The sequence below is a fragment of the Coregonus lavaretus genome (genome assembly GCF_964263955.1).
Source record: "Coregonus lavaretus genome assembly, chromosome: 8".
NCBI lineage: Eukaryota > Metazoa > Chordata > Actinopteri > Salmoniformes > Salmonidae > Coregonus > Coregonus lavaretus.
In genome coordinates this window covers 41,153,668-41,176,240 of record NC_139995.1, presented here as the reverse complement: position 1 = coordinate 41,176,240, position 22,573 = coordinate 41,153,668, and the positions used below count along the sequence as shown (strand labels likewise).

At 42.5% G+C, this 22,573-nt stretch overlaps 1 protein-coding gene across 4 annotated transcripts in view; it reads left to right on the top strand.

Moving 5' to 3' along the window:
• Positions 1-1,786: 1,786 nt before the first annotated feature.
• LOC311133706 (calcium-dependent secretion activator 1) overlaps positions 1,787-22,573 on the top strand; it is a gene marked incomplete at its 5' end in the record, with an annotated part of 153,962 nt that continues 133,175 nt past the window's right edge. For 3 of the 4 annotated variants that reach the window (XM_084167243.1, XM_084167241.1, XM_084167242.1), the window contains one exon: positions 1,787-2,134. In XM_084167243.1, the coding sequence (XP_084023369.1) occupies positions 1,787-2,134 (348 nt within the window). The remainder of the gene's footprint in view (positions 2,135-22,573) is intronic. The other variant, XM_084167244.1, reaches the window with a different exon arrangement.

Below are 22,573 nucleotides of genomic sequence, written 5' to 3'. Positions count from 1 at the left end.
ATGGGAATATAGTGTATAAGGTGCTGTGTGGGATGCATATTTTAGGCTCCAGTAGTAGGCCTATGCATACAGTGCCTTCAGAAAGTATTCACAACCCTTAAAATTGATTAAATTGAGATTTTATGTCACTGGCCTACACACAATACCCCATAATGTCTAAGTGGAATTATGTTTTTAGAAATGTTGACACATTAAATCAAAATTAAAAGCTGAAATGTCTTGAGTCAATAAGTAGTCAACCCCTTTGTTATGGCAAACCTAAATAAGTTCAAGAGTAAACATTTGCTTAACAAGTCACATAATAAGTTGCATGGACTCACTATGTGTGCAATAATAGTGTTTAACATGATTTTTGAATGACTACCCTCGGTCAAGCAGTGATTTTCAAACACAGATTCAACTACAAATACCAGGGAGGTATTCCAATGCCTCGCAAAGAGGGGCACCTATTAGTAGATGAGTGAAAATTAAAATAAAAGCAGACATTGAATATCCCTTTGAGCATGGTGAAGTTATTAATTACACTTTGAATGGTGTATCAATATACCCAGTCACTACAAAGATACAGCCGTCCTTCCTAATTCAATTGTCGAAGAGGAAGGAAACTGCTCAGGGATTTCACCATGAGGCCAATGGTGACATTAAAACAGTTACAGAGTTTTAATGGCTGTGATAGCAGAAAACTGAGGATGGATCAACAACTTGTAGTTACTCCACAATACTGACCTAATTGACAGAGACAAAAAGAAGCAAACCTGTACAGAATAAAAAACATTGCAAAACATGCATCCTGCAAGGTACTAAAGTAATACTGTAAAAAATGTGGCAAAGCAATTAACTTTTTGTCCTGTATACAAAGTGTTATGTTTGTGACAAATCCAATACAGCACATTACTGAGTACCACTCTCCTATTTTCAAGCATAGTGGTGGCTGTATCATGTTATCAGTATGCTTGTAATCGTTAAGGACTGGGGAGTGTTTCAGGATAAAAAATAAATGGAATGGAGATAAGCACAGGCAAAATCCTAAGGGGAAACCTGGTTCAGTCTGCTTTCCACCAGACACTGAGGTATGAATACTTTCTAAACACTGATTGGTAATTTGTGAGGATTATTAATCTGCAGGGGCAGTAGGTTATGTTTACAGTATGTCATTCCTAATGGTAATAAACCTACCACTGTCACTCACTACATATTTACATGTAGCCTATTACACCTCAATTGAATTGATTTGTGAATACAGTACGCCTACATACACTGTAACAAAACAACAACAACTGCAGAGGTCAATAATGGTTAGTCGTTTAAAGTCAACGGGTTTATCCCCGTTTCACGCGACCGGGTTTACCCCCGTTGCAGGCGCCAACGAACCGATTCAGCACAATGGCCAGCGGCTCTCCTCACGCCTGCGCGACTGTGTCCCACGGTTCTAGAGCTCTGCTGGCAGGAAGAGGCCATCGCTCGCGCTTTTTATTGAAGGAGCCGCTTTCACTCATTCACGCCCCCTCCTCCCTTTCTATCCCACCTCCTTCTCGTACATCAGCGGCGGTGACCGTGCAGGAGGAGATTGCTGTGCTGTGTCTGTGTGCGTGCAGCATCTCAGCTCTCTCTCCAAGCATAAGTCGTATTTTCTGGCATCCTTAAGAAAAGGCTCAGCAAATTCAGGTGTCTTTCGTTTTGAATCAGATAACGGTTTAATTTCAGTTTACTATCCGAATATCAATATCAATTTCACAATTTCTTCGAATAGGAGTTCTGCCAGGCTACATCCTCTCTAGGCTGTGATATGTTGGATCCGTCATCCAGCGAGGAGGAATCGGATGGTGGGATGGTGGAGGAGGAACACCATCACAAGGAGGCATCGGCGCCCCAGAGCGGAGCCCGCATCTCTCCAAGCCGGACTAGCGAGAGCTCCGGCGGGCTTGCGCCCAGCAGCAGCAGTCGCAGTAGCGCTCGCCCGACCAGCCCGAGCCCGTCAGCTGCCAGCGAGCAGGAGAAGGTGGAGGAGGCCAATTTGCAGAAGGAGGAAGAGGAGCGCAAAAAGAAGCTGCAACTATATGTCTTTGTGATGAGGTGCATCGCCTACCCTTTCAATGCAAAACAGCCCACAGATATGGCGAGGCGACAACAGAAGGTAAGCCACCCACGGTGGAAGGGAAGTAAATCACCACATGTCAACGAATAGCCTCCTTTTCACATCAATGGTCAGCTAGATGCTGTCATACAGGGCCGGAGAAAAGCTACGTTAATAATAAACCTACCATCCCACAAACCCTCATGCAATACCATTATATCGAATTGATAGGCTATATAGTGCAAACATTGCCCTTTTCCTCCAACACTGTTTATATGAATGTAGAATGTCGCTGAATTCAGCCATGCATAATGCGAGGATATGAACCGCAGGCAGCTATTGTGTGGGTACGTAGGCAACCATCATGCAGATTGCTGTTGCAGAGAAAAAAACACGGCTATACACACACAGTAATCAATCGCAGGGCCTGGCAGACCATCCAATCCATGCACGGTGTCATTTATAAATGTATCTTGCGGGAGGGAATATGTTGAATATAACCTAAATAAAGCTGTGTCATTGCAGTTGAAGACATCCCCATGTGACTAGCTTTCATTTGAGGTCTAGAGCTGTGTGCGGTGCAATTCCTGTTGTAGGATAACATTTTAGCCTTTTTGCGCCATCACTTGACCCCTCGATTCATTTTCCCAAGGTGACTTATAGTAAGACCCAAGTCCCGACAAGATTGAGGACATTTGGAAGCGCTGCACATTTTCTTTTTAGCGGGGAGGCTGCAGGCAGACTATACCATAATACATATTTATTCATAGAAATTAAATTATTTAACCAATTTCTGTGAATATTTGATTGGGTCACGTGATCCACATACCATCGAACCATACTATTTAGATAGGGTAAATTATGGTTTATTTAAATCCTCTCCCTGTTTGGTGAATAGGCATACATTCAGCCTTCAATATGTCCCCAATATTTCGTTTAAAATAAACCAGGGGTGTAAAACATTCGGTAGACACAAGCCTACCAAAAGAAAATCGGGGTGGGGGGACGAACTCAATATAGCCTACATTAAAATGACTAATCCCAAATCGAAACTGTGTAGGAATGATAATGGACATACATTTATACAGTTTCCACGACTGTTTCCAGCTCGCTGTTAATCACCGAAATTAAAGCTAGACAGTCAGGGAATATCGAAAATTAAAAAAAAACGATGGAAAGAGGACTGTCTTTCGCAAGTTTTGAAAGCGAGGGAATAAATATAGGGTAACCAATTTTCAGTGTGGCCCTCCGGCCCTACTTGAAGAGCGAATGCGGCAACGGGGCAAAATTAGTTTGACACCCCTAATATAAACTGTCCCTATATACGACCGTGTAGGCTAGATAGATATGGCTGTTTTTGAGAACACATTGTGCTGGTGTCTGTCAACAGTGGCTAATTTATCAACCGTCGCGGGATGCTGCCCAACCGACGCAAGATGTCCACAAGCTACCGAAAAAAATATAACCCTAATGGTTAACGGAATAACAGTTTCTTCAACACTAAATCGCCACATTTATTCATATATATTGTAATTTAGATTTTGTTGCATATTTTGGACGAGGGTCTATCTATCTATTGTTCCTATGATCAAAAACAAAACTATTGATCCATGTTGATTTGCTATATAATCATATCAGTAAAATCAGTTGGCATTCCACATAAGGCCATTTGTGTAGGTTTGCATTTAGGTGGGTGGAGGTAATAAGATAATGATAATCCCACAGGCCCACTATTGGATGTCCATATTATCATCTTTTTAATTGCAAAGTACAATGGCAGGCTACAGTGTTTGCAAAATGGCATAGCTCTCTATCCCTATACACTCTTAGAAAAAAAGCTGCTATTTAGATGTTTTTGGTTACATTGACATTTTAGTAATTTAGCAGATGCTCTTATCCGGTGCGACTCACAGGAGCAATTAAGGTTAAGTGCCTTGCTCAAGGGCACATTAACAGATATTTCACCTAGTCAGCTCAGGGATTCAAACCCGCAACCTTTTAGTTACTGGCCCAACATTCTTAACTGCTAGGCTACCTGCCAGCCTCCACAGAGGGTTCTACATGGAACCCAAAAGGCATGGAACCCAAAAGGGTTCTTCCTGGACCCAAAAAGGGTTCTACCTGGAACCAAAAAGGGTTATCCTATGGGGACAGACAAATAACCCTTTTGGAACTCTTTTTTCTAAGAGTGTATAGTCCTATGGGGTCTGGTCAAAAGTAGTGCATTTACACTGCACTATAAAGGGAATACATGTAGGTTGCCATTCGGGAAGAAGCCTCAGTTAATTCCTGTTCATTAAATGGCAGACAAACGCTTCTTCTTCATATCTCTGATGACTCATGGGAGTCAGCATAGGTACTGCATTGTAGGTCTACCCACTGATGGGATAAAGTGCAGTGTATTTAGCACATTTACATATTATCATCTCCCATCAGAGGAGGCTGATGGCGCCGGAGGAGATGCCTGCCATTTTACGGGCTCCTAACCAATTGTGCTATTTTGTGTTTTTTCGCGTTGTTTGTAACTTATTTTGTACATAATGTTTCTGCCACCGTCGATACAGGGGACGCAGGTGTGAGAATTTGTCGGCGAGTGGGTAACCCGCCTCTGTCCTCCGTCCTATTGGCCAATTTGCAATCATTGGAGAATAAACTGGATGAGCTCCGTTCAAAGCTATCCTACCAACGGGACATTAAAAACTGTACTATCTTAAGTTTCACTGAGTAGTAGCTGAATGACGACATGAATAATATACAGTTGGCTGGGTTTTCCATACATCAGCAAGACAGAACAGCTACCTCCGGTAAGACAAGGGGTGGCGGTCTGTGTCTATTTATCAATAACAGCTGGTGCGCGAAATCTAATATTAAGGACATTTCAAGGTTTTGCTCGCCTGAGGTAGAGTATCTCATGATAAGCTGTAGACCACACTATTTACCAAGAGAGTTTTCATCTATATTTTTCATAGCTGTCTATTTACCACCACAAACCGATGCTGGCACTAAGACCGTACTCAACGAGCTGTATAAGGCCATAAGCAAACAAGAAAATGCTCATCCAAAGGCTGGGGACTTTAATGCGGGGAAACTTAAATCCGTTTTACCTAATTTCTACCAGCATGTTACATGTGCAACCAAAGGAAAAAAAAGTCTACACCACCTTTACTGCACACACAGAGACACGTACAAAGCTCTCCCTCGCCCTCCATTTGTCAAATCTGACCATAATTCTATCCTCCTGATTCATGCTTACACAGAAAACTAAAGCAGGAAGTGCCAGTGACTCACTCAATACGGAAGTGGTCAGATGACGCAGATGCTAAGCTACAGGACTGTTTTGCTAGCATAGACTGGAATATGTTCTGGGATTCATCCGATGGCATTGAGGAGTAACCCACATCAGTCACCGGCTTCATCAATAAGTGCATCGATGACGTCGTCCCCACAGTGACCGTACGTACATACCCCAACCAGAATCCATGGATTACAGGTAACATCCGCACTGATCTAAAGGGTAAAGCTGCCGCTTTCAAGGAGCAGGACTTATAAGAAATCCCACTATGCCCTCCGACGAACCATCAAATAGGCAAAGCGTCAATGCAGGACTAAGATTGAATAATACTACACCGGCTCCGACGCTCGTCGAATGTGGCAGGGCTTGCAAACTATTACGGACTACAAAGGGATTCCCAACCGCGAGCTGCTCAGTGACACAAGCCTACCAGACGAGCTAAATTACTTCTATGCGCGTTTCGAGGCAAGCAACACTGAAGCATGCATGAGAGCACCAGCTGTTCCTGACAACTGTGTGATCACGCTCGCCGTACCCGATGTGAGTAAGACCTTTAAACAGGTCAACATTCACAAGGCCGCAGGGCCAGACGGATTACCAGGACATGTACTCCGAGCATGCACTGACCAACTGGCAAGTTTCTTCACTGACATTTTCAATCTGTCCCTGAGTCTGTAATACCTACATGTTTAAAGCAGACCACCATAGTGGTGTGCCCAAGAACACCAAGGTAACCTTCTTAAATGACTATTGACCCGTAGCACTCACATCTGTAGTCATGAAGTGCTTTGAAAGGCTGGTCATGGCTCACATCAACACCATCATCCCAGAAACTCTAGACCCACTCCAATTTGCATACTGCCCCAACAGATCGACAGATGGCGCAATCTCTTTTGCACTCCACACTGTCCTTTCTCACCTGGACAAAAGGAACACCTATGTGAGAATGCTGTTCATTGACTACAGCTCAGCGTTCAACACCATAGTGCCCACAAAGCTCATCACTAAGCTAAGGACCCTGGGACTAAACACCTCCCTCTGCAACTGGATCCTGGACTTCCTGAGGGGCCGCTCCCAGGTGGTAAGGGTAGGCAACGACACATCTGCCACGCTGATCCTCAACACGGGGCCCCTCAGGGGTGCGTGCTTAGTCCCCTCCTGTACTCCCTGTTCACCCATGACTGCGTGACCAAGCACGACTCCAACACCATCATTAAGTTTGCTGACGGCACAACGGTGGTAGACCTTATCACCGACAACAATGAGACAGCCTATAGGGAGGAGGACAGAGACCTGGCCGTGTGGTGCCAGGACAACATTGTTATTGTTATTTTATTGTTGCTCTTTTACTTTTTATTTTTACTTTAGTTTATTTAGTAAATATTTTCTTAGCTCTTATTTTTCTTAAAACTGCATTGTTGGTTAAGGGCTTGTAAGTAAGCATTTCACGGTAAGGTCTACACCAGTTGTATTTGGCGCCTGTGACAAATACAATTTGATTTCATTAGATTTTTTGGTGAGGGGCGGACGGCTCTTAATAATTGCTGGAATGATGCCATTCCATTCATTTAATCCATTCCAGCTATTACTATGAGCCCATCCTTCGATTTAAAGTGCCACCAGCCACCACTGTCTCCTATCCCCATCACTACTAGCATCAGTGGTGTAAATGAATGAGTTTTGGTGGGCGGCCCTCTCTTGGCAGGTTTGTTGTGGTGCCATATTCTTAAATGTTTTAAATAATGGATTTAATGGTGCTCCGTGGAATGTTCAAAGTTTCGGATATTTTTTTATAACCCAACCCTGATCTGTTTGGAGATCTCCTTGGTCTTCATGGTGCCGCTTGCTTGGTGGTGCCCCTTGCTTAGTTGTGTTGTGTCACGACTTCCTCCGAAGCTGCCTCTGTGTTTGTCGTCACCGGCCTTCTAGCCACTGCCGCTCCTCATCTCATCATTCCATTTGTTTTGTCTTGTTTATTACAAACACCTGGTTCATATCCCCTCATCAGTACCTGTATAAGTGTTCCCTCTGCCCCCTTGTCTTTGTGTGTGATTGTTTATTGTGAGGAGAGTGAAGCTCGGTTGAGCTCCTTGTATTTTGTATTGCCGGGGTGTGATGCGTGATTTGAAGGAGTCAGGCGCAGGAGGGTAAATCACAGTATACAGAGTTTATTCCGTAATCCAGCGTAACCAGTCCAGTGCGCAAAACAGGCGCACTGGAACAAACATGCACACGGGGAAAATACTCCGGCAATACAAAATACTGAGCTCAACCGAGCTACTAATCCTCACAATGAACAACCACCCACAAGGACAAGGGGACAGAGGGAACACTTAAACACGTACTAATGAGGGGCATTTGAGCCAGGTGTGTGTAATTGACAAGACAAGACAAATGGAATGATGAGATATGGAGCGGCAGTGGCTAGAAGGCCGGTGACGATGAACGCCAAAGCCTGCCAGAACAAGGTGGGGAGGCAGCCTCGGAGGAAGTCGTGACACGGGGTAATTCCCTGTGTGCCTTGTTGGTTCCAGTGCGCCTGTTTTGCGCACTGGACTGTTTTGATGCATTACTGCGTAAACTCTGTATTCCGGAGTAAACTCTGTTATTCTGTGATTTACCCTCCTGCGCCTGACTACTTCAAATCACCCATCACATAATAATATGCCATTTAGCAGACGCTTTTATCCAAAGCGACTTACAGTCATGCGTGCATACATTATTATTTATTTGTGTATGGGTGGTCCCGGGGATCGAACCCACTACCTTGGCGTTACAAGCGCCGTGCTCTACCAGCTGATCTACAGAGGACCACATGTTGTAGACTCTGGGGCCTTTCAGAACAGGTGTATATATACTGAGATCATAAGATAGATCATGTGACACTTACACTTCACACAGGTGGACTTTATTTAACTAATTATGTGACTTCTGAAGGTAATTGGTTGCACCAGATCTTATTTAGGGCCTTCATAGCAAAGGGGGTGAATACATATGCACGCACCACCTTTCCGTTATTTATTTTTTTGAATTTTTTGAAACAAGTTATTTTTCTCATTCCACTTCACCAATTTGGACTATTTTGTATATGTCCATTACATGAAATCCAAATAAAAATCCATTTAAATTACAGGTTGTAATGCAACAAAATAGGCAAAACACCAAGGGGGAAGAATACTTTTGCAAGGCACTGTATGCATCATTGCCCTCCTGATATAAATATTGAAGTAAAGGTTGAAATCAGATAATACTGTAAGTAATGAATGTTAGGTCTCAACTTCTAGATAGGGAACTGATAACCAAGACAGACACATTTACCAGTCATTACCATATTACCTACCTACGCTTTGAGCCCCACAGTGGAACCACACATTGGAACCATGGCAGCATCCCAAATGGCAGCATATTCCCTTTATATACCACCACTATTTTTTACCAGAGCCCTATGGGCCCTAGTACACTATATTGGGACACAGCCTCTGACCCAGTCTACTCAGGACGGTGAGTCATAAATGTCACTACCGACTGAGACCATTAGCTAAAAGATGAAGTCATTAGGCTACTCTGAACTTCATTACAGATCTTTTGTTGTGACTGAGTTTGGGACTTTATGAAGAGAGTATTTTCTATGGCTCCAGATTTAAACCTGATATAAAGGAATATAAGATAAGAAATATTCGTATTTGTGATTTACAAGCATTTACAAGACTTAAGTCTTTCTGTACTAGTAACCCACTGGGCACAGACATCAGTTCAACGTCTAGTTTTGATTTACATTTGGTTGAGTTGTCAACTAACAAATATTTCAACGTGAAATCCACCAAAAATGGCACCATGGGATTGGATTTAGGTTAAAAGAAATGCCCTTAGTTTGATGACTTTTTCAAAATCAATCAGTTTTGACACATTAATTCAACATCATCACATAGATTTTTTGGGTTGAAATGACTTGGAAACAATGTTGATTTTACCAGTTTTTGCCCAGTGGGAAAGGCCTATAATTACAGGTACTTGCAAAGCACTACAGTGGAACTTAAATGTGTTCTCCAGAACCTGTTGTTTCAGATATTTCCTTTTAAAGAAGAAAGAACATTGATCACTGATCAGTCAAATACATTTAAAGCTATAATGTTATCATTTATAATGTAGTTGTCATCCATTTACACATTATTTATTCCTCAAAAGAATATGGCACATTCTCATGAATCCATACTTTATAATTGTTGTTATATAACATTTCCCTTTGGAAGCCCATTGATAATCAAACCAATGGCTTACGTAATAATTTCTTCCTAATTGCCCGATGGTGGATACATGCAGAAATAATATACAGCCTATCGTTTTTTCCTATGGTTCCAGATCAGTCACCAGAATAGGATGAAAGCTTTTGTGTAATGAAAGGACTTGAAAGCCCTTCTGTGTAGCTGCCTGGCGAAGGAGAGGAGAGGAGCAGCTAGGCTGCAGCATCATAATCCGTTATTAGGACTTGTGGCTGGCACATCAACAGAACCTTATAGTGACTTGGGCTATCAGAGTGAAACAGGCCTTGGTACGGACACAGACAGACAGACAGACAGACAGAGGAGGCAGCAGAGGCAGAGGAAAAGGAGCTGGGCTGTTGCTCCTTGAAGTACAGTGCAGTGACCCTGTGAAAGACACAACACAATCGGGCAATTACTGACTGTCACTTCCTTTTGAGCCCGTGAAAAATGATTTCTTCAGTCTGAAAGCTCTTATTCTCTCTCCCAGCTAAAGGGAGAGGGGGCATATTGTAAACATTGCTGCTTTGCTGTGCTGCCATTGAGTCTATTCTTAAAGACCCCAAACATATTTTAGTCATTGTTTATGCATATAGGCTCATGTGCATATGTATAGTGGCTTGCGAAAGTATTCACCCCCCTTGGCATTTATCCTATTTTGTTGCCTTACAACCTGGAATTAAAATGGATTTTTGGGGGGTTTGTATCATTTGATTTACACAACATGCCTACCACTTTATTGACTGATAGTCAATATGTTTTCTTTTGAAACAAACAAGAAATAAGAAAAAAAAACAGAAAACTTTTGTAGCAATTACAGCTGCAAGTCTCTTGGGGTATGTCTCTATAAGTGTGGCACATCTAGCCACTGGGGTTTTTGCCCATTCTTCAAGGCAAAACTGCTCCAGCTCCTTCAAGTGTTGTGGAAAATAACCACTATACTTTATTAAAAATCAAAAGTCTTACAGAGTTTTTGTTGCATCAAGAATGACTTTTTTTTTATTCAACAAAGCCAGGTCAATCTGCAGATTGGAACCCCCTCTTCTTCTCTCCCTCCATCTTATATAGCGCCCTCTTCAGTTTCCCGCTCTTTTATTGCTCCGCCCACTTCCTTTGTCTCTGAGGGCGGCTAAATTCGACTTTCAGAGTACTACAATCAATCAATCCTTATCTTGCAAAAACACTCATGTTTAGTTTAAACTCTGTTCAACCCGGCTCTTTTCACTGTGTTTGAAGATAGAAACAAAAGGCCCAAGCCAGTTTCAGTCTCTGATATGATAAGACAACCATGGATCTAAGTAAGCACAAGCAATTTGACCCTGGGTCAGCTTCCCTCTTTTACCCACACACACATTGAAATGACCCAATTCAGTTAGCCACAAAGAATGTTAACTATATGTTGATGATTAACTCAGTTTTACCTCATAGTCTATTAAAAATACACATCATATCCCTCCTAATGGGATTACTAATCCCATAAATGTACAAAAGTATATTATGTTTATGCTATCAATCACGATCTTTGCATTCAAGGTTATACTCATAATAAAAATATCAATATTTCTACTTAAAATAATTCCAAGATAAGTGTTAGTATCCTAACACATTAAAACTAACGTAGCGTTGTTTTAACCAAACTACCTAGGACATGTTTAAGAATAGTTTCAACATCTTTAACTCACATACAGTGGGGGAAAAAAGTATTTAGTCAGCCACCAATTGTGCAAGTTCTCCCACTTAAAAAGATGAGAGAGACCTGTAATTTTCATCATAGGTACACGTCAACTATGACAGACAAATTGAGGATTTTTTTTTCCAGAAAATCACATTGTAGGATTTTTAATGAATTTATTTGCAAATTATGGTGGAAAATAAGTATTTGGTCACCTACAAACAAGCAAGATTTCTGGCTCTCACAGACCTGTAACTTCTTCTTTAAGAGGCTCCTCTGTCCTCCACTCGTTACCTGTATTAATGGCACCTGTTTGAACTTGTTATCAGTATAAAAGACACCTGTCCACAACCTCAAACAGTCACACTCCAAACTCCACTATGGCCAAGACCAAAGAGCTGTCAAAGGACACCAGAAACAAAATTGTAGACCTGCACCAGGCTGGGAAGGCTGAATCTGCTATAGGTAAGCAGCTTGGTTTGAAGAAATCAACTGTGGGAGCAATTATTAGGAAATGGAAGACATACAAGACCACTGATAATCTCCCTCGATCTGGGGCTCCACGCAAGATCTCACCCCGTGGGGTCAAAATGATCACAAGAACGGTGAGCAAAAATCCCAGAACCACACGGGGGGACCTAGTGAATGACCTGCAGAGAGCTGGGACCAAAGTAACAAAGCCTACCATCAGTAACACACTACGCCGCCAGGGACTCAAATCCTGCAGTGCCAGACGTGTCCCCCTGCTTAAGCCAGTACATGTCCAGGCCCGTCTGAAGTTTGCTAGAGTGTATTTGGATGATCCAGAAGAGGATTGGGAGAATGTCATATGGTCAGATGAAACCAAAATATAACTTTTTGGTAAAAACTCAACTCGTCGTGTTTGGAGGACAAAGAATGCTGAGTTGCATCCAAAGAACACCATACCTACTGTGAAGTATGGGGGTGGAAACATCATGCTTTGGGGCTGTTTTTCTGCAAAGGGACCAGGATGACTGATCCGTATAAAGGAAAGAATGAATGGGGCCATGTATCGTGAGATTTTGAGTGAAAACCTCCTTCCATCAGCAAGGGCATTGAAGATGAAACGTGGCTGGGTCTTTCAGCATGACAATGATCCCAAACACACCGGCCGGGCAACGAAGGAGTGGCTTCGTAAGAAGCATTTCAAGGTCCTGGAGTGGCCTAGCCAGTCTACAGATCTCAACCCCATAGAAAATCTTTGGAGGGAGTTGAAAGTCTGTGTTGCCCAGCGACAGCCCCAAAACATCACTGCTCTAGAGGAGATCTGCATGGAGGAATGGGCCAAAATACCAGCAACAGTGTGTGAAAACCTTGTGAAGACTTACAGAAAACGTTTGACCTGTGTCATTGCCAACAAAGGGTATATAACAAAGTATTGAGAAACTTTTGTTATTGACCAAATACTTATTTTCCACCATAATTTGCAAATAAATTCATTAAAAATCCTACAATGTGATTTTCTGGAATTTTTTTTCTCATTTTGTCTGTCATAGTTGACGTGTACCTATGATGAAAATTACAGGCCTCTCTCATCTTTTTAAGTGGGAGAACTTGCACAATTGGTGGCTGACTAAATACTTTTTTTCCCCACTGTATATTCATTTAGATCACTCCGTCAGCTTACAATTCATAATCATAATCAAATTACCCAAGACAAATTTATAATGACAATTCTTAGTTAGTCACCTTGGTTCCATCATTTAAAGTTAAAACTCTCACCTTGGCACATACTGACACTGGCAGAATGTACATTTATATTATCCATAATTTTAGCATTATCTTCCTCATAAAGAGAATTACAACAGATCAGTATCTCAATGCATTCCTAGTCTAAATTACTATAAATTTAGCAGTGTATAATACCTCCTTAATCAACCTACTACCTCAAATAATAATCCCTTCCTCCCCTGGCACTTAATCTTCTGGCGTCTTCATTTTGTTCTTCAGATAGCTTCATAGTTCATCTTGGATTGCCCATGGCAATGTCCCAATTCCAATGTCACACCTGAGCCGCCCCACCTCTACCTTCATTCTGTTTTGTCCATTTTGATAATCAGTATACCCAAACTATGAGAAATGTTGTATTTGAATAGTTCTCTCTTCCTGCTCACTCCACATGGACTCCTGTCACATTCTTGAGAGAAAAGGCCTAAAAGAAAAGGCAATTGATTGCTTTGATTTGATGCTGGTTCTGATTCAGGTCTCCTGGTAGAGGTGTGCTGGACAGGAACGTCTTCAACGCCTTTGTTGCTCCTCTTCAGCCGGGTAGAGGGTTTTTGGTTTTTATTGAGGTTCACACCATTTTCGACTGAATTATCTCTGCTATGCATTACGACACCATCTGTAGTAACCTCAAGAAAGGACAAATCATAACAGTTTAGTTGAATTCATTTCCCATCCAAAACATCCCTATAAGCATTGACTATATGACAAGTTATTATGTTTCACCAATCATTCTTAATACCAATTTCTAATAATTGATCCTGCTGCCTGATGGATTTTTCTTTGAGGGGTGTCTGTATTCCAAAGGCTATCTGTATAAATGCCACATAGTTCCACATTCTCCCTTGAATTCTCCCAAATTATATAACCCAATTGTTTTATTGTAACACTCCTATATTTGCTCATAGTCTATTTGATATTACTCTGGTGTTTCCCTTTTCCTTGTTCCTATTCTAACAATCGCTTACACTTCTCTCCTCATCCTGATTGATTATAAAATTGGTCATATTTAGGATTTCCTAAATATACCAAACATTCTTCTGGGCAATATGGTCTTTCCAAGTCCCTTAAATGACAGAAGTTGTGGTTGAACATAGCACAGTCCTGGCAACTGTGAAGATTTGGAATTACTGTTAATTCTTTTACAGGAGATGTGATGCATACTAGACTATCTTCTTTATTTAATTTTAACGTAATATATTGTGCTCATCTATACCAATCATTGTCTAACGACTCCTTCCATTCCCTTTCTTCTGCAGTTGGTATGGCTCTAACATGTACAGGGTTTAGTGCACTTTCCCAAGGAATAACTACTTCACCAACACTCCCCCTGGAAATGTAGCACTAAGTACTACATCAAATTGTTTATATAAGTCTTGGGCTTCTACTCTTATGTCTATGATCCACCTGTCTTTTTATTTTATTATCTTAAAGTCACAGTTACCCCATGTGGTTTCCCCATACCCCTTGTGCTGGTTCCTCCCACACCAACAACCAGTTTAACCCTTGTACTTTAATAGTGAACCCATTCTGTATTCTAGTTATGGTTCCTGCTTGCGCAGGAATATACATTTTAATCCTATCTATATCTCTATGTCTTGATATTTTGCTCTTCACTACTGTCAGTATGCTATTCCCCTTATTTTTAGGGGAACTAATCAAGGGCAGAGAAATCAATGATGGGGATATCTGGTGCGTCTTGGATGTATGAAATATCCTGAAGATCTAGATGGTCTTGAAGGTCTCTAAAGATATATAGGATTAATGCCAATTTATATACTTCTTCACAATTCCTTATTATAACCAACCCCCAATTCAGCATACCTCTAGGATTTACAGTGTGGGTGATCAAGTCACACTATAAAGCCAGGAAAGATTGCAGAGATCATTGAAATCATTCAATTAATTGTTCCATCCAATAGTATACTAAACATTACCAACATTCAAAACATCTCATTAATGTTGTGTATACCAAGTATACATTAAGTCCTTAGTACAGCTCTTTTCAAAAGAAATCACATGTAGTTACTGATCATTCAGTAAACAAAAGCCCAAAATACATGTGTTTTCCCCCTTAAGACATACCACTTCTACCCCGTGAAAAGAACCCTAAAAGTTTGGCACCCCCTTTGAAGAGGGGGATGACCGCGGTAGCTTTCCAATCTCTTGGGATCTCAGACGATACAAAAGAGAGGTTGAACAGGCTAGTAATAGGGGTTGCGACAATTTCGGCGGCTAATTTTAGAAAGAAAGGGTCCAATTGTCTAGCCCAGCTGATTTGTAGGGGTCCAGATTCAGCAGCTCTTTCAGGACATCAGCTGTCTGAATGTGGGTGAAGGAGAAGCGGGGGGGGGGGGGCATGGGCAAGTAGACGATCTCGTCGTTGCAACGGGAAGCCTGTTCAAACCACATCAGACGATTACGTCGGCAGACCAGTCGTGATGGATCGGCGGGGCTCCGTGTCGACACTAGTAGGTTCCGTCCGGTTGACAGAGAGGTAGATAGCCGGGAGATGGGCCTGGCTCGAGGCTAGCTCAAGACTAACTGGTACGTTGGGAAGTGGTGATTAGCCAACAACAGCCATTCGGTTGCAGCTAGCTAGTTGCGATGGTCCGGTGTTAAGGTCCAGTGATTAAGTGATTCCGGCAGAAAATCCGATATGCTCTGGGTCGATAGCACGCTATGCAGACTGGCCGATAATTGTCCAGGCTAGAGCTGGCTGGTAGGTAGTGCAGGCCACGGACAGTGGTGAAGACCGCTAACGGTGGCTAATAGCAAGTAGCTAGTTAGCTGGCTAGCTGGCTAGCTGGCTAGTTTCAGCCGTAGGTTCTTGATAAAAATAAAGAAATAATAGAATCCGTTACACATTGGGTGAGGCGGGTTGCAGGAAAGTATATTTAGTTAAAGGATGGAAAGTGAGATGGAGAAATATATAAGAATAAAAAACAACAGGCTATTTACACGAGGACACAACACAATACACGACCGCACTACTACGCCATCTTGGAACTATCTGCTGTCCAACTCTGGCATGACCAGGATTCAGTGTATGGTTAATCTCACGCCAAGAACATCAAGGTCCATTGTGGTACCATGCTACTATCACCCAGAACCGGGAATTACATCTTTCTCTTTTTAACACTAGCTTGACATCGTGTTATCTTTCCTGCCATATCCTTCCAGCACCTTAGTATATAAGTACGGGAAACTAATGGCAGGACAATTTTTACTGTATCAGTAAGTCAATTGAAGTCCTGTACCCATCAACCCTAAATAATGCAGTCCAGGTGACCAATACAGTGTCGGAAGCTAGGCTTGAACAATATTCACTTTCCCAAAATTCCCAGGGTTACCAGAAATCCTGGTTGGAACATTCCCAAAATTAGGAGAGAATTTTTGGGAAAGTTACTAGAATCTTGCAGCCCCAGCAGCTACCTAGCCTCACCACCTGGATGTTTAAAGGGCTGGCCTATCCTGTCACTCCTGCCAACAGTCTCTCTACAGGATGTGAAGCCATGAGACCCGGAGTTGTTGCTAGGCAGACCTTGGATGCATCTCAAATGGCACTATATTCCGTATGTAGTGCACTACTTTTTACCATGGCCTATAGGGCTCAGGTCAAAAGTATTGCATTACAGTATATAGGGGATAGTGTGCCATTTGGGATGCAGACCTACTCTCCTTGAAGATTGGTGTTGCTGGGCTGCATTTCATTCCAGGAATATGATCCCTCCCCTTTGCCCTCCACTCCCCTTCATGGATCTGAGTGGGTAGGTGTACGCAATAGCTCTACATAGTTTCTGCCATATTGCTTTCCCCTGCCCAGTTCTGTCAGATCTGTGAAGGGGAGTGAACATGAGGATATGAAGGGAGGGAATATCTTCTTGGAATGAAATGCACCCCTCCATGGCTATTTAAAACCATACTGCACTACCTACCGCCACTTATTTCCTTCATTATCTTTGCTTTGATATATCGCCAAGATCTGACCCTGGCTTTCATGTGGCTAATGAGTTGGGCCGATCCACTTCACTTATCTTGTTATATTAATACAGCATTAATCCTCCAAATCCTAACCTTCCATCAGGCTCTCCCTGCGCTGAACATCTGTGTCCCAAATTCCCTATTTAGTGCACTACTTTTGACCAGAGCCCATAGGTGTATCAGTATTGAGAATTAGGGGGTAGTCTTTCTTTAGCTTCTTTCCATCTCATTTCCACTTCAAACACCTAAGAAAACCTTGGACAGACATAGATATAAACATGCACATTCTGTCCCACAATAACATCCAAAGTAAATAGACAAAACACACACAAACACTAGACATGATCATTTCCATACCATTTCCAGAAAGAGCCACGTTGGCACCTCTTCACCAGCGTCATTAAAAAGCCCTTGAGGACCAAACGACAAGAGGATCGGAGGAGTAAAGTGAATTGCAGAGGCTCGACTACTATATTACAAGAATGCTAACTTCATCAACCTCTCAATTCACCACTGATTTGCACCTCAATCGTGTTCATAATGAACTCATCAGGCCTGCGCTGCGTAGCTCCCCTGCTCCTGTTCCCTGTTCCCAGGCAGCAGAGGAGAAGGAGTGGAGCAGCGTTGGGGCGCTGGACCCAGGAGTTAGGGGGTTAGCTTATCTCATGAAGGGTCAGTCAGAGGCTGAAAAGGAGATGTGTTGATTGAGGTTTGAGTATAGTCTCAAATGCAGGGAATTGGTGTTTCTCAGATGGATCATGGATGGAGGGAGGTAGAATATGGTGTGACGAATCCACTGACATCCCTAATACCCAAACAAACTCTAGTAGAGGCATTGTACTGTCACGTATGAATAAAAAATCCTTGTACACAAATTCACACACACCAAACATGTACAGTGCCTTGCAGAAGTATTCATCCCCCTTGGCGTTTTTCCAATTTTGTTGCATTACAACCTGTAATTTAAATGGATTTTTATTTGGATTTCATGTAATGGACATACACACAATAGTCAAAATTGGTGAAGTGGAATGAAAAAAATGAACTCTAAAAAATGAATAATGGAAAAGTGGTGCGTGCATACAGTGGGGAAAAAAAGTATTTAGTCAGCCACCAATTGTGCAAGTTCTCCCACTTAAAAAGATGAGAGAGGCCTGTAATTTTCATCATAGGTACACGTCAACTATGACAGACAAAATGAGATTTTTTTTCTCCAGAAAATCACATTGTAGGATTTTTAATGAATTTATTTGCAAATTATGGTGAAAAATAAGTATTTGGTCAATAACAAAAGTTTTTCAATACTTTGTTATATACCCTTTGTTGGCAATGACACAGGTCAAACGTTTTCTGTAAGTCTTCACAAGGTTTTCACACACTGTTGCTGGTATTTTGGCCCATTCCTCCATGCAGATCTCCTCTAGAGCAGTGATGTTTTGGGGCTGTCGCTGGGCAACACGGACTTTCAACTCCCTCCAAAGATTTTCTATGGGGTTGAGATCTGGAGACTGGCTAGGCCACTCCAGGACCTTGAAATGCTTCTTACGAAGCCACTCCTTCGTTGCCCGGGCGGTGTGTTTGGGATCATTGTCATGCTGAAAGACCCAGCCACGTTTCATCTTCAATGCCCTTGCTGATGGAAGGAGGTTTTCACTCAAAATCTCACGATACATGGCCCCATTCATTCTTTCCTTTACACGGATCAGTCGTCCTGGTCCCTTTGCAGAAAAACAGCCCCAAAGCATGATGTTTCCACCCCCATGCTTCACAGTAGGTATGGTGTTCTTTGGATGCAACTCAGCATTCTTTGTCCTCCAAACACGACGAGTTGAGTTTTTACCAAAAAGTTCTATTTTGGTTTCATCTGACCATATGACATTCTCCCAATCCTCTTCTGGATCATCCAAATGCACTCTAGCAAACTTCAGACGGGCCTGGACATGTACTGGCTTAAGCAGGGGGACACGTCTGGCACTGCAGGATTTGAGTCCCTGGCGGCGTAGTGTGTTACTGATGGTAGGCTTTGTTACTTTGGTCCCAGCTCTCTGCAGGTCATTCACTAGGTCCCCCTGTGTGGTTCTGGGATTTTTGCTCACCGTTCTTGTGATCATTTTGACCCCACGGGGTGAGATCTTGCGTGGAGCCCCAGATCGAGGGAGATGATCAGTGGTCTTGTATGTCTTCCATTTCCTAATAATTGCTCCCACAGTTGATTTCTTCAAACCAAGCTGCTTACCTATTGCAGATTCAGTCTTCCCAGCCTGGTGCAGGTCTACAATTTTGTTTCTGGTGTCCTTTGACAGCTCTTTGGTCTTGGCCATAGTGGAGTTTGGAGTGTGACTGTTTGAGGTTGTGGACAGGTGTATTTTATACTGATAACAAGTTCAAACAGGTGCCATTAATACAGGTAACGAGTGAAAGACAGAGGAGCCTCTTAAAGAAGAAGTTACAGGTCTGTGAGAGCCAGAAATCTTGCTTGTTTGTAGGTGACCAAATACTTATTTTCCACCATAATTTGCAAATAAATTCATAAAAAATCCTACAATGTGATTTTCTGGATTTTCTTTCTCTGAATTTGTCTGTAGTTTTACCTATGATGAAAATTACAGGCCTCTCTCATCTTTTTAAATGGGAGAACTTGCACAATTGGTGGCTGACTAAATACTTTTTTTCCCCACTGTATGTATTCACCCCCTTTGCTATGAAGCCCCTAAATAAGATCTGGTGCAATAAATTACCTTCAGAAGTCACATAATTAGTTAAATAAAGTCCACCTGTGTGCAATCTAAGTGTCACATGATCCGTCACATGATCTCAGTATATATACACCTGTTCTGAAAGGCCCCAGAGTCTGCAACACCACTAAGCAAGGTGACACCACCAAGCAAGCAGCACCATGAAGACCAATGAGCTCTCCAAACAGGTCAGGGACAAAGTTGTAGAGAATTACAGATCAGGGTTGGGTTATAAAAAAAGATCAGAAACTTTGAACATCCCACGGAGCACCATTAAATCCATTATTAAATAATGGAAAGAATATGGCACCACAACAAACCTGCCAAGAGAGGGCCGCCCACCAAAACTCACGGACCAGGCAAGGAGGGCATTAATCAGAGAGGCAACAAAGACACCAAAGAGAACACTGAAGGAGCTGCAAAGCTCCACAGCGGAGATTGGAGTATCTGTCCATAGGACCACTTTAAGCTGTACACTCCACATAGCTGGGCTTTACGGAAGAGTGGCCAGAAAAAAGCCATTGCTTAAAGAAAAAAATAAGCAAACACGTTTGGTGTTCGCCAAAAGGTATGTGAGAGACTCCCCAAACATATGGAAGAAGGTTCTCTGGTCAGATGAGACTAAAATTGAATACTTTCGCAAGCCACTGTATATGGCCAATATATCACGGCTAAGGGCTGTTCTTAAGCACGGCGCAACACGGAGTGCCTGGACACAGCCCTTAGCCGTGGTATATTGGCCATATATCACAAACTCCCGAGGTGCCTTATTGCTATTATAAACTGGTTACCAACGTAATTAGAGCAGTAAAAATAAATGTTTCGTCATACCCATTGTATACGGTCTGATATACCACGTCTGTCAGCCAATCAGCATTCAGGGCTCGAACCACCCAGGTTATAATACATTACATTATCTATACATTGTTGGTATCAGTATATAATGTAATCTATACAAAAATAAAAAATAAAGTACAATAGCTAAAAGGATGTTTGTGTCTGCATGTCTGCATTGATATTGACTATGACGTTCCACGGTTCCTCTTCTCTTGCTGCTCTCAGCTGTTTTATAACTAATACTAATACGTTTGTACACTAATACCTCCTTCTACCTAATGGACAGCTCAATTAGTGTTTAGCGTAATGGGAACCCACCCCACGCCTACGGTTTGGGTTCAGTAACACTGGACTTCATTGGCTCTCAGGCTGCCTTTACACAGGTAGTCCAATTCTGATATTCACTTATTGGGCTTTTGACTAATCAGATCAGCTCTTTTGTCAATAATTGGTTAAAAGATCAGAATTGGGCTCCCTGTGTAAATGCAGCCTCAGTGAGCTGGAAAGGAAAGCACATACAAAGAACAAACTAGGATAGATACCAATAGAGATAGAGAACTGGAGAGGCTCTGGAAAGCACATAAAAAGCAGTGCACAACACAAGACCTCTTAGGCTGTCCTGTTGGAGAATGTACGTAGCTATGGTTTTACTGAGCTAGTTTGACAGACTCATGCCTACCACACAACTGTTTTAGTCCACTGAGCTAAAGCATAGGCTGTGAGCTGGGGTTTTAGTGAGCTAGGAGAGACATTAATTATATAGCCTACAGTATGGTCAGGTATTGAAGTACTGATTTGAGTGTCCTCCCATGCATGGCTTGACATATATCTCCAGTGCCATACATCTGCTTGTTGATTTCTACAATGAGGTCTAAGGCTCACTGGAGCAATGGGATGAAACCCAGAGAGGAGAAGTGGATTGAAGGAGGAGAGGGATGTGGAGAGACAGAGAAGAGAAGAAGAGGAGTGATTGGACAGTGAATGGTCTTGTCCCAGTAGAGAGACAGAGAAGAGGAGGAGTGATTGGACAGTTAATGGTCTTGTCCCAGTAGAGCGACAGAGGCACAGGGGCATGAGCTCATGCGCTATAGCTGGATCATTACCACCTCTCCCCCTCCCCTCTTTCCCTCCATCCTTCTCCTCCTCCACTCCTATTCTCCCATTCTTCCAACCTCCCCTCCCAGAAGTATAATGGGACAACAACACCAGTGTAGAGCAGCAGCCAACGCCCTCCAGGGGCTGTGTGTGTGTGTGTGTGTGTGTGTGTGTGTGTGTGTGTGTGTGTGTGTGTGTGTGCGTGCACTACCTCAACACCCTGTTATTCCATTGGTTAACAAGTTTTCCCCCTTCTTCCCCTCATCAACAACCTGTTTTAAACAGAAACATTTCGCTGCTCACTCACTCACTTTCCCCCTAACAACACAACCCCTTAATTAGTGTGTGTGTGACCTTCCATCTACCTCAGGGGAAGAGGAGGAAGCCTCCTCTAGTTCTTCTGCCTATCTATCTATCGCTGTCCTAAAATGAGATCAGTAGGGTACCTAGACGCCTCATTCATACTGCTGTATTTCTATGGGGTGTTTAGCTTAGCTTCTCTCCTCTTTTAACTTTCACTCAATCCGTGTAATATTTATCTTATTTGCATCGCTGATCCCAGCAGGATTTATATTACAGCATGAGTCTATTCTGTCTCCCGTTGTTGAAGATTCATGATGCCAGCCTGCGTTTTCAAACAGGACCCATATATTTACATTGGCGGCAGACGATATGCCCACCCACATACTCACGTTCACACACAGATAGAGACAGAGAGAGGGAGATAAAAGCAACAAAAATCCTTGATGTAGGAAAAGCACCACCAGAAGAGTGAGTTTCTGCCAAATGTGACCATACACAGTCACCAAACGTGTCCATACACAGTCACCAAACGTGCCCACACACAGTCACCAAACGTGCCCATACACAGTCAACAAA